At 49.4% G+C, this 13,212-nt stretch overlaps 1 protein-coding gene across 2 annotated transcripts in view; it reads left to right on the top strand.

Moving 5' to 3' along the window:
* LOC133002398 (zinc finger MIZ domain-containing protein 2-like) overlaps positions 1-12,735 on the top strand; it is an 18,546-nt gene extending 5,811 nt beyond the window's left edge. Inside the window, exons 13-21 of one of the 2 annotated variants that reach the window (XM_061072200.1) lie at positions 1-41; positions 705-810; positions 1,707-1,864; positions 8,025-8,092; positions 9,139-9,207; positions 9,347-9,630; positions 9,712-9,884; positions 10,954-11,091; positions 11,434-12,735. The exon at positions 1-41 is cut by the window's left edge and continues 91 nt beyond it. In XM_061072200.1, coding sequence (XP_060928183.1) covers positions 1-41; positions 705-810; positions 1,707-1,864; positions 8,025-8,092; positions 9,139-9,207; positions 9,347-9,630; positions 9,712-9,884; positions 10,954-11,091; positions 11,434-11,541 — 1,145 coding nt within the window. In that variant the 3' untranslated portion in view covers positions 11,542-12,735. Of the gene's footprint in view, positions 42-704; positions 811-1,706; positions 1,865-8,024; positions 8,093-9,138; positions 9,208-9,346; positions 9,631-9,711; positions 9,885-10,896; positions 11,092-11,433 lie in introns of both variants that reach the window. The other variant, XM_061072199.1, reaches the window with a different exon arrangement.
* Positions 12,736-13,212: the final 477 nt, after the last annotated feature.

Here is a 13,212-nt window from a genome sequence, read left to right as displayed (position 1 = left end):
GCAGGAACACAATCCAGATCACCGTGACCGCCTGCTGCTGCGTAAGGACACACAACCAACACACACACACACAACCAACACACACAACCAACGCACACACGCAGAACCAACACACACACACAACCAACACACACAACCAACGCACACACGCAGAACCAACACACACACACACAACCAATGCACACACGCACAACCAACACACACACACACAACCAACGCACACACGCACAACCAACACACACAACCAACGCACACACGCAGAACCAACACACACACACAACCAACACACACAACCAACGCACACACGCAGAACCAACACACACGCACAACCAACGCACACAACCAACGCACACACGCAGAACCAACACACACACACAACCAACGCACACAACCAACGCACACACGCACAACCAACACACACATGCAGAACCAACACACACACGCAGAACCAACACACACGCACAACCAACGCACACAACCAACACACACAACCAACGCACACACGCACAACCAACACACACATGCAGAACCAACACACACGCACAACCAACGCACACAACCAACACACACAACCAACACACACGCACAACCAACACACACATGCAGAACCAACACACACACGCAGAACCAACACACACGCACAACCAACGCACACACGCAGAACCAACGCACACACCTGAATGCTTCCTGTTTCCTGTCCACAGTCGCACCTGTTCGTGCTGCAGCTGGTCCACCGGCCCTCGGTGCGCTCGGTGCTTCAGGGTCTGATGAAGAAGAGGCTCCTCCCAGCCGAGCACTGCGTCACCAAGAGTGAGTCCCCCCCCCACCCCCAATCCTCTTCACTCTGGTTCCTCTCCTCAGCGTCTGAGATACTAATATCTAGGGTTGCAAAATTCCGGGAATATTCAAAGTTGGAAACTTTCCATGGGAACTAACGGGAATAAACTGGAAATGTTGTGGGTAATTTATACTAACTGTATTTACCTTGTCATACACAGACATAAATATAAACATTTTGTTGTGTCATAGGCTGATTTGAGCCCTGAGGAAACTTTGGGCACTTGACTATATGCTTCTGCATCGTTGTGTCATTCTTAACATAGGTCTTTGCACAGTATTTGCAAATGTACACAGCCTTTCCTTCTACATTGGATGAGGTGAAATGTCTCCACACATGAGAGAGTGCACGTGGCATTGTTCTGTAGAATAAGATGAGAAAAAAGTTTGTAAAAAAACACTAATGCAATGCCAGAGATATAAATAGTTAGACAAACAATTGGAAGAGTCTGTAAACATATTTTACAATTGATGGATAAATGAATGGAAATAGTCTAGATGAACAGATGAACAATCCTCAATCAGCATGCTCATATATTTTCCCAGTAATATCATGGAAACTTACCTGACTAGTCCTTCAGTCTACAGCAGGCCTCAGTAGCCCTGCTGTAGAGTGAAGCATGCTGGGAGTTATCTGTGCATGTGATGGAAGAATGACCAGTGGAGGGTTGAAACTCAACGTTCCATACATCTTTAAAATAGAGTTTTGAATGATGTTTTATTGCTCAGCGTTTAATTTGCATATTTTGTTTTTTTTTTCAAAATTCCCGAGCTAAACTTCCCATGGAAAAGTTTCCGGGAACTTTCGGCCCCTTTGCAACCCTACTAATATTCCATGTTCCCCCCCCCGCTCACCCTGTGACCCTCAGTAAAAAGGAACTTCAGCAGCGGTTCGATCCCGGGGACGCCGGGGCTGAACGGCGAGGACGGCGTGGAGCAGACCGCCATCAGAGTCTCACTGAAGTGTCCCATCACGTTCCGCCGCATCCAGCTGCCGGCCAGAGGTCACGACTGCAGGCACATACAGGTCAGAGGTCACAGCTGCCCCCGCCGCCGCTCCTCAGACAACACGTCATCGGGTCGGAGACACAAACTCTAGAGGGAGTCACACACACTGTTACGGCTCCAGGATGTTAGCTTGCTACGTCTAGGGGGGGAGTAGGGGAACCATAACACATGTTACTGTTAGGCTGACTCGGAGAACAACAAAACAGGGCACAACAGCAAACTGGATCAGTAAGTGTGTTTTATTTAGCCAGCGATCCGCCAAGGGGAATAGGGAACTATAAGCGGAGCCAAAGCAAAGAAAACAAGATAAAGTGACAACTAACTAGTGCACACATACAACCTAGCTAATACATACAGAGGGTGGCCCCGCTCCTAACCTGATGTGATAACAGAGTATGGTCTACGTGAGGGCAGTGTAAACCCAAGGGTGTCTTACCTGTTCACCTAAACCCCGGTGGCATCTCACAAACAAAAAGCAACAGCTCCACACAGCCCACACACAGGCAGACAATGGCCTCTCTCCATGGAGACAAAACAGGTGCAAGTTATCAAGGCCTGACGACACTAATTGGCCAACAGACAGCTCCCAGATTGGACAGGGGGTTGGACGATGGTGGAGGAACAGCCAATGGTGTGAGACCTGCAGAGAATGAGAGGGGAGACACAGGAAAACAACCACACACGTAACACCCCCACCCATAAGAGCAAACATCACACACGAGAAAGGGCATCCGCACACATATTCTCGGAGCCCTTCTTGTGACGAATCACCAGGTTGTACCCCTGCACAATCAGCGCCCACCGCATGAGGCGCTGGTTCTGATTATACATCCGGTGGAGAAAAACCAGCGGATTGTGATCCGTGTAGACCACAATTGGCCTAGAACTCGATCCCAAATAAACTTCAAAAAACTGGAGTGCCATCAGCAAAGCCAGAGCTTCCTGCTCAATAGTAGAGTACCGTGTCTGGCACTCATTGAACTTCCGTGAGAAGTAGCAGACCGGATGGTCCAGCCCGTTGGAATCCTCCTGGATAAGAACGGCACCGGCACCTACATTGCATGCGTCTACCTCCATCTTGAATGGCTTCTCAAAGTCAGGAGCCACCAGAACAGGGGTACTACATAGCAGAGTCTTAACAGAAACAAAAGCGTGTTGGCAATCTGGAGACCACGCAAACGGGACCAAGGGGCTCAGCAGACTAGTCAGAGGGGCGACAACAGAGGAAAAATTCCTACAGAACCCACGATAATACCCAGCCATACCCAAGAAGCGGCGCAGCTCACGCCGGGTGATGGGCACTGGGAAGGCAGTGATAGCAGTCACCTTAGCCTCCACGGGGCGCACCTCACCACCCCCAACCCGTTTACCAAGGTAAGTAACGGTAGCCCTACCAAACTCACATTTTGCCAAATTCAGCGTCAAGGAAGCCCTCGCCAAACGCTGGAACACTGTTGTCAAGGTATCTACATGAGCAGCCCAATCAGACGAATACACAACTACATCATCGAGGTAAGCAGCACAGTGTGGGACGTCAGCTAAAACAATATTCACTAAGCGCTGGAAAGTGGCAGGTGCATTCCGCATCCCAAACGCCATCACTGAGTACTGCTGAAACTTGTCTGGAGTGACAAATGCGGAGATCTCCGAAGCACGAGCAGTAAGTGGGACTTGCCAATATCCCTTTAACAGATCCAGCTTTGTCACATACCGGGCAGACCCAATGGTGTCCACACAATCATCAATACGCGGCAACGGGTACGAGTCAGGAACCGTGACTGCGTTCACCTTCCTATAATCCGTACAGAAACGGAACGTGCCATCAGGCTTGGGTACCAAGAGGCATGGTGAACTCCAAGGACTAGAGCTCGAAGACGCCAGACTATTCTCTACTAAATAAGACACCTCCTGCGACATGATCAACCTTTTCGTAGCGTTAATGCGGTATGGATGCTGTTTGATAGGTGCTGCACCTCCCACATCTATATCATGCTTCAAAACGTTGGTCAGGGAAGGAACATCACCGAACAGACAAGGGAACCCACGTATTAGGGCTACCATGTCAGCCCTACGTTCCTCATCCAGATAGGCCAGATGCGAGTCCAGAGATGACAGCATCCGAGAGTTCAACAACCGAGGGGTCTGTTGAGGAGCACTCCGCAACTCCAATCCATCCTCGTCACCCTCAGGAACCTGGTAGGAGCCTGGAACCAATACAGCTGGAACGGCAGACTTGACTGTGGGACCCGTAGACCCTTCTACGGAGTCCTCAGGAGGAGTAACTTTTGCATGATACAACTTAAGCATGTTAACATGGCAAACTCTTGTCTTGCGCCTCCGATCTGGGGTCTGTATCACATAAGCTGTGTCACTCAACTTCCGTCCCACACAATAAGGACCGGAGAAACGGGCAGAGAGGGAGGATCCGGGAATGGGAAGCAGAACTAGAACCTGGTCACCCGTCTGCAGTGAACGTGGGACAGCCTTCTCATCAAAGTGACGCTTCATCCGCTTCTGTGAGGCGGACAGAGCTTCCCTAGCGAGGGCACAGGCACTGTGCAACCGTTCACGGAACCGGCTCACATAAGTTAACACATTTTGAGAAGAAGCACTACCCGAGATAAGCTGGTCTTTCAGAACTCTGAGAGGGCCGCGTACCGTATGTCCAAAAACAAGGTCAGCCGGACTAAACCCTAAGGACTCCTGAACGATCTCACGAACCGCAAACAAGGCAAAAGGAACACCCTCATCCCAGTCTCTCCCGGTCTCGAGACAGTACTTTCGCAGTATGGATTTAAGCGTTTGGTGCCAACGTTCGAGAGCACCCTGAGACTCAGGGTGGTAGGCACTGGAAACTCTGTGTGTAATAGACAAAGATGTCAGCACCTGCTCAAAAAGGTTAGAAAGGAAATTACTTCCTTGATCAGTTTGCACCACTTTCGGGAGCCCAAACGTCGAGAAAAACTTAACCAAAGCCTTGACCACTGCCTGAGCAGTGATTTTCCGAAGGGGAATAGCCTCAGGATACCGTGTAGCAACACACATAATCGTCAATAAAAACTGGTTACCAGTCTTAGACTTAGGCAATGGGCCAACACAATCAACTAACACGTGCTCAAAAGGTTCACCTAACGCGGGTATCGGACAGAGAGGAGCGGGTGGAATAACCTGGTTTGGTTTTCCTGTGACCTGACAGGTATGACAAGTACGACAGAATGCAGCTACATCACGTTTCAGTCCAGGCCAAAAGAAGTGCCTTAGAATCCTGTCATAGGTTTTCGTGATACCTAAATGACCAGACCATACGTGACTATGAGCAAGTGATAGAATATCCTGTCGATATGCAACAGGCACTACAATCTGATAGATCACACTCCAGTCACGTTCTGAATCAAGAGATGAAGTCCACTTACGCATGAGAAGAGCATTATCTAGGAAGTAACCCACCTTACCGTCGATATCCCCACCCGGAGTAACAGCCTTCCCATAACACTGCTCCAGTGTAGAATCTATCTTTTGCATAGCAACCAGCTTATCACGAGTTATCGGTAGAGGCAATGGGTCGAGACTAAGGCCAGCACTCTCAACGGCACTGTTCTTATCAGGCTGTGGAGGGGGCACAGAGGTAGAACCAGTAACCTCATTTACGTCCCCCACTGGGACAAGAAAGGAGTCAGACAGGTCAACCACATTACTCAATGGTCGGGACTGCGCCCGTGTAACAGCCCCCACCGGAAAAATCCCAGGGAATCTCTCGGCTAACTCATCCTCAGCGTTAGCTTCGGGACAGTCCAATACCTCCAACATAGGCAGCACTCTGCCTCCAGCAATATCATTGCCCATGATAAACTGAACGCCTTTTACCGGCAGGTTATGACATACCCCGACTTTGAAAATTCCACTGACTAAATCACATTTTAAATGTATCAGGTGCAAGGGGACTGGCACAAATCCCATCTCTATGCCCTGAACCAAAACACTGGAACCACAGAATGAATCACCTGACAATGGCACTGCATCAGAGAGGATAAACGACTGGGCCGCCCCAGTGTCACGGAGAATCTGAACCTTTTGCTGTTCCTTTGGATCACCGGTCAGTGACACAAGACCACTCAAAATGAATGGTTTGTAGCTGGGGTCAGGAAGGTCAGAAATGCACACATTCGGCATAACTGCCACAGAGCGAGAAACTGTACTTATCAACCCAACCCCCTTTTGTTGTTGAACGGGCGGTGGATGATTTCTCATACGAAGCTGACAGTCAGCAATTAAATGGCCAAATTCATGACAATAATAACACTCCCGTTCCTCCCTAGAACGTAAAGGTAGCGAAACTGACCTGCGAAACTGAGTGGTTGGAGAGGTAGAGAACGAATGAGCGGGCTTGTGGGTGAGTACAAACTCGTCCGCTAATACAGCTGCCTGGGACATTGACACCACTTTTTGCTCATTCAAGTATGTTACTATACGTTCTGATACACTATTCTTGAATTCCTCCAGCAGGACTAATTCTCGAAGAGAGGAAAAATCTGTAGTTTTAGTGGCGGTGCACCACCGATCAAACAAGGTGGCCTTCTCTCGAGCAAACTCCATGAAAGTACGATCAGGAGACTTTTTGCAACTCCTAAATTTTTGTCTATATGCCTCAGGTACTAACTCATACGCACGAAGAACAGTGGTTTTAACAATTTCGTAATCTAGACTGTCCGCCAACGAAATGGACGCCAACACCTCCTGAGCTTTACCAGTTAGTTTACACTGAAGCAAGAGGGGCCACACCTCTTTAGGCCACTGCATAGAAACTGCGATGCGTTCAAACACACCAAAATAAGAATCGATTTCCGATTCCCGGAACTGCGGAACCAACGCCATTTGTTTAGTCACATCCAATGTGCAAAATGAGCTAGCTAGTGGAGAAGAGAGGGTGGTTTGGGGTGAACGTGCTGCACTTGCAGCCTCCAATTCCAACCTCCGTAGTTTCACCTCCTTCTCTGCCTCAATCCGTCGGATCTCCAGATGGTGCTCACGCTCAGCTTGCCTCTCTCCACGCTCAGCCTCCATTTGCAAGCGGGCCAACCTTACTTTCAGACGGGCGTCCTGAGACGACATTAATAAAGTAGGTGACAACGGATTAAAGCGTGGTAAGGTAGCGGGTGGCTTAGCCTCTGCCCCAGCCTGCATGTCCTCCCTATCATCACTACAAGGAGAAGCCGCATTCACACCAAGCACCTCCTTGCCCACCAGCATATCCACGACACACTCCTTAAGTCTCGCTTTGAGCAGGGTCCCCTGAACTGGAAACTCAAAATGAGCCGCTATGGCATATAAATCAGCCTTCCGGCATCTGTCAATTCGATCCATAGACGGATCAGCCAAAAAGACACCCAAATCAAAAGCCTCCATAACGAGCCCTACAAAAACAACTACTGCCTATCTTATACACACAAACCAGCTACACTATGTGCACACCTGCATCGAACACCTCTAAGCCAGCCCGACGTGGAGTCCTACAATGAGGATCCCGGACGAGCCCCCAAATATGTTACGGCTCCAGGATGTTAGCTTGCTACGTCTAGGGGGGGAGTAGGGGAACCATAACACATGTTACTGTTAGGCTGACTCGGAGAACAACAAAACAGGGCACAACAGCAAACTGGATCAGTAAGTGTGTTTTATTTAGCCAGCGATCCGCCAAGGGGAATAGGGAACTATAAGCGGAGCCAAAGCAAAGAAAACAAGATAAAGTGACAACTAACTAGTGCACACATACAACCTAGCTAATACATACAGAGGGTGGCCCCGCTCCTAACCTGATGTGATAACAGAGTATGGTCTACGTGAGGGCAGTGTAAACCCAAGGGTGTCTTACCTGTTCACCTAAACCCCGGTGGCATCTCACAAACAAAAAGCAACAGCTCCACACAGCCCACACACAGGCAGACAATGGCCTCTCTCCATGGAGACAAAACAGGTGCAAGTTATCAAGGCCTGACGACACTAATTGGCCAACAGACAGCTCCCAGATTGGACAGGGGGTTGGACGATGGTGGAGGAACAGCCAATGGTGTGAGACCTGCAGAGAATGAGAGGGGAGACACAGGAAAACAACCACACACGTAACACACACACACACACACACTCAACTCATTGTGTGTCTGTGTGTGTCTGTTTGTCTACAGTGTTTTGACCTGGAGTCGTACCTGCAGCTCAACTGTGAGCGAGGAACCTGGAGATGCCCTGTGTGCAAGTATGTACGACTCACACACTCACACACACACTCACTCACACACACACACACACACACACACACACTCGCACTCTCTCACAAACACACTCACACACTCACACACACTCACACACTCACACTCACACTCACACACACACACACACACACACACTCACACTCACACTCACACACTCACACACACTCACACACTCACACTCACACACACACACACACAGTCACTCACTCACTCACACACACACTCACACACTCACACACTCACTCACTCACACACACACTCACAAACACACTCACACTCACACTCTGACACACACACACACACACACTCACACTCTCTCACACACACACACACACACACACACACTCTCTCACAAACACACACTCAGTAACATCCCTAACACCCCTGATGGTAGTAGTCCTGGAGGTCGTCTGTGTCTATGACCTCTACCTGGACTTAGCCTTCCTTGTGTGTGTGTGTGTGTCTGTGTCTGTGTCTGTGTGTGTGTGTGTGTGTGTGTGTGTGTGTGTGTGTGTGTGTGTGTGTGTGTGTGTGTGTGTGTCTGTGTCTGTGTCTGTGTCTGTGTCTGTGTCTGTGTCTGTGTCTGTGTGTGTGTCTGTGTGTGTGTCTGTGTGTGTGTCTATGACCTCTACATGGACTTAGCCTTCCTTGACAAGTTGACCAAATACCCATTGTTGCTACCATGACAGACCCAGGCTCTACATGGAAACTGGTAGTATTGATATTTGAAGTCTGGGGCGTGTCCATAAACTTTGGGTCAGTGGGCTACGACTGAACCTTTGACCTTTGACCTTTGGCAGGACTTAGTAAGAGCTGATCTCAACAACTATCAAAGTTCTGCTCTGTATCAGCTGCTGCAGGTTGTCTCGCTGTTTGGCGTCGGAGATGTTTCTTGTTCCCATGAGTCACTGAGCTGTGTCCAACCTCTGGGAAATGTTTGAATCCTTTTTGTACGAATATGATTGATGGATTCAAATAAATGATTTAAATGTGTGTGTGTGTGTGTGTGTGTCTGTGTGTGTGTGTGCAGTAAGACGGCTCTGTTAGAAGGTCTGGAGGTGGACCAGTACATGTTGGGAATTCTCATCTACGTTCAAAAGTAAGAAACGTCTTCATTCTACAAATTAAAAAGCGCTAACACACCTGGTGGCTAGTTTCCCACGCAGGACTTCCTGGTTTCTCACCCTCCTCTTCCTCCTCTTCCTCCTCCTCCTCCTCCTCCTCCTCCTCCTCCCCAGCTCGGAGTACGAGGAGATCACCATCGACCCGGTGTGCAGCTGGAAGCCGGTCCCGGTGAAGCCCGACCTCCACGTGAAGGAGGAGCCTGACGGCCCGGTGCTGAAGCGCTGCCGGACGCTCAGCCCCAGTCACATGGTCCTGCCCAGCGTGATGGAGATGATTGCGTCGCTTGGCCCCGCCCCCTCTTCCTCCGCCAATGCCGCCTCTTCTCCGATGCCCTATCCTTCCATGCCTGCAGGGGGCAGCAATAATAGCAGCCACACCCCCGACTACCCCGGACCAGGTATCAGCTGCTGATTGAAACTACAGGAAGTGAAGAAGAGAATCCTGTTTCCTGGTGTTGACCCGTCTCTCTCTCCCTCAGCTCCGTCCTATCCCGGTCAGTCCGGGACCTTCTCAGACTTCAGTGGTCCTGGGACTCCGGGAGTGGGGGGGGACTTCTCCTCCCCCGGTCCTCCCCCCCTCTCCTACCAGTCCGAGCTCTCCAGTGCCCTCCTCACCCCCGACAAGCCGCCGCCTCACCCACTGGCCGGACAGGTGAGGAACCACTCGTCCAGCTCCTGCCACCTCTCCTTCTGTTCTCTCCTTCCTCCCTCCTTGTTTTCTCTCCTCCTCTGTCCACTTGACTCCCTTCCTTCTCTTGCTTCCTTGCATCTCTTCCCTCTCTCCTTCCCTTCCTTCTCTTGCTTCCTTGCATCTCTTCCCTCTCTCCTTCCCTTTCTTCTCTTGCTTCCTTGCATCTCTTCCCTCTCTCCTTCTCTTCATCCCTCCTTGTTTTCTCTCCTCCTCTGTCCACTTGACTCCCTTCCTTCTCTTGCTTCCTTGCATCTCTTCCCTCTCTCCTTCCTTTCTTCTCTTCCTTCCTTGCATCTCTTCCCTCTCTCCTTCCCTTCCTCCCTCCTTGTTTTCTCTCCTCCTCTGTCCACTTGACTCCCTTCCTTCTCTTGCATCCTTGCATCTCTTCCCTCTCTCCTTCCCTTCCTTCTCTTGCTTCCTTGCATCTCTTCCCTCTCTCCTTCCCTTTCTTCTCTTGCTTCCTTCCATCTCTTCCCTCTCTCCTTCCCTTTCTTCTCTTGCTTCCTTGCATCTCTTCCCTCTCTCCTTCCTTTCTTCTCTTGCTTCCTTGCATCTCTTCCCTCTCTCCTTCCTTTCTTCTCTTGCTTCCTTGCATCTCTTCCCTCTCTCCTTCCCTTTCTTCTCTTGCTTCCTTGCATCTCTTCCCTCTCTCCTTCCCTTTCTTCTCTTGCTTCCTTGCATCTCTTCCCTCTCTCCTTCCCTTTCTTCTCTTGCTTCCTTGCATCTCATCCCTCTCTCCTTCCCTTTCTTCTCTTGCTTCCTTGCATCTCTTCCCTCTCTCCTTCCCTTCCTTCTCTTGCTTCCTTGCATCTCTTCCCTCTCTCCTTCCCTTTCTTCTCTTGCTTCCTTGCATCTCTTCCCTCTCTCCTTCCCTTCCTCCCTCCTTGTTTCCTCTCCTCCTCTGTCCACTTGACTCCCTTTCTTTGTTTCTGTCTGTTTCTTTTTCTTCCTCTAAACTCTTCATTCTTTGTAGATGTCCGTCTCAGGTCGTCTGGACTCAACTTCCCATGGTGCACCTCTCTCCCAGCAGCAGTCGCAGGGTCTCCATGGCAACTCGCAAATGGGGGGCAACCAAATGATGCAGCGTAGCAACCAGAACCCCCGTCTCCAAGGCGATGGCTCCTTCGGGCTCGGGCCGTCGGCCGAGGTTCCAGAACCTTCTCTGGATGTAAGTAGAATCTACGCTCAGATGAAACTGTTTCATAATGCAGTCATAACATTAATGTACCTGTTTATTCCATAAATGTATAATATGACTTAAATTCAAGTCACCCTGAAACAGCATCAAATCTGATAAAATAACTTTTATCAGATTTGTATCAACATCCAAACGCTGAACTTGGTTCCAGCAGCTAAAACGTGTTTTTATATATTTTGAACTCAACGTAATGTTTTCGGGGGCCGACTTGGGCCAGATTATTTAATCTTTATAATAAAAGTTTGTAATAAATTGACGAGGAGCCTACAAAGAAAGGAGAAGTGGACCAGCTGATGAGTCTTGTCCCTGCAGCTGCTGCCCGAGCTGACGAACCCGGACGAGCTGCTGTCGTACCTCGGACCCCCGGACCTCCCGAACAACAACAACGACGACCTGCTGTCGCTGTTTGAGAACAACTGAACACACACAGAGAATCTGAACAGCTGTGAAATGCAAACTCCGCCTCCTCGCCGCCAACACGACTGTCGGTCCAACATGGCCGCCGCCTGCACAGGATGGAGTGGACGAGAAACACAAAATGAAAAAACCTCCAACTTTTAAATATGAAAACTCTTTGATGTGTGACTATGAACTTGATGGTAACTTTATTTTATAGTTTTTTTTTGTTTTTTTTATTCTCTGAACCTGTATGTTGATGCTTCATCCTTCATTCCCTGTCGGCGCTGACATCATCACAGCCACTACATCTGTTCCACGTGAGCGTCCATGTTTCAGACTCGCCGCTGAGCCGCTCCTCCTCCGTTTCTGTTGGTCGATTTTTATCCAAGTGGCGTTGTTGTTCGATGGCGTTCAGCGGTGATGAGGAGTAAATATGATCGGAAGTTCTTTCAAACCGGAATATTTCTGGTCCAGTTTTAAATGTTATGGTATAAATAGTTGAAGATGAGCTTTAAATGAACAGTTTGGTCTGTTTTTACCGACGTGTTTGTTTTTCACCCGAGTCGCTGAAGAGGGAAAAAAACCAAAAGATCAAATCCCGTGCTTGAGTTTCCTGAAGCCGCCGGACAGGTCGCCTGCGTCTGGCGGTCGCTGCAGAACGGTTGGTGGTTCTAAAGGTCGGGTCTGTGTTCCGCAGGCGGTTCTGGAGAACATCACCTGTTCTTCACCGGTCTGAACATGTGGCTGAGGGTCAACGATGCAGGTTCATGCACATCTGGAGACGTGAAGTGAGAAGTGTAAACGGGACGAAGCTCCTGTTCTCGTTCCTCAGTCCCAGAACTTTCTCGAGCGCCTGCTGTCGAGCCTCTTCCGTGCGTTTTTAAACTCGCTCCCTGAATGCAGCGCGAGGCGTTCAGGTTCCAGGTTCGGCCAAACACAGTGATACAAGGAGGAGAAGAAAAGAGAAAACACTGAGTTGTTTGGTCATTTCGTCAAACTGTGATTCTAGATGAGTTCATCTTCATCCTCCTCCTCCTCCTCATTACTCTGTATGTTGTAAAGTGACTAGAGTCCAGACAGGTGTGATGTCTCCATGTCCCAGCGGCGTCTGAGAAGAGCCGACTGTACATGATCACTCTGTATGATCCAGTAATGATGCTAATAACAATTATAATAATAACCTTTGTAATTTAATAAACACACACTGGAAAGACAGTCAGAGTTTCTTTCATGACATCTGTGAAACACAAGATCAGATAAATGAGAAGATTCATGTGTATGAAAACCTCACGCTGCTGACGCCTCCTCACAGCGCCCGCCACACGCTGTCCAAGGTCATCAGAGGTCACTGATGGCTCACGCCCATCATCGCTCTGTCACACAGCCGCCTTTCGTTTTCCAGAATAAACAGAAGATCTGCATTTACACAACAAACGTAAAGTTGTAGTTTCTTAATAGTAAACTCCACAAAGGAGATCACACAAGCCCCGCCCCCAGGGAGAATCTAATGTCAGTCAAACCTGTCACACAAGCCCCGCCCCCAGGAAGAATCTAATGTCAGTCAAACCTGAACAATCATCACATGTTTCTGCTACGACTGATGTGAAGTTAATTTACCAACGTACACAGAGAGAGGGAGAGACAGGGAGGGAGAGAGGGAGGGAGGGAGAGAGAGAGGAAGGGAGGGATAGA

This window comes from Limanda limanda, chromosome 5, assembly GCF_963576545.1.
Source record: "Limanda limanda chromosome 5, fLimLim1.1, whole genome shotgun sequence".
NCBI lineage: Eukaryota > Metazoa > Chordata > Actinopteri > Pleuronectiformes > Pleuronectidae > Limanda > Limanda limanda.
Note: the sequence above shows the minus strand (reverse complement) of the source record. Positions and strands in the feature narration are given on the sequence as shown.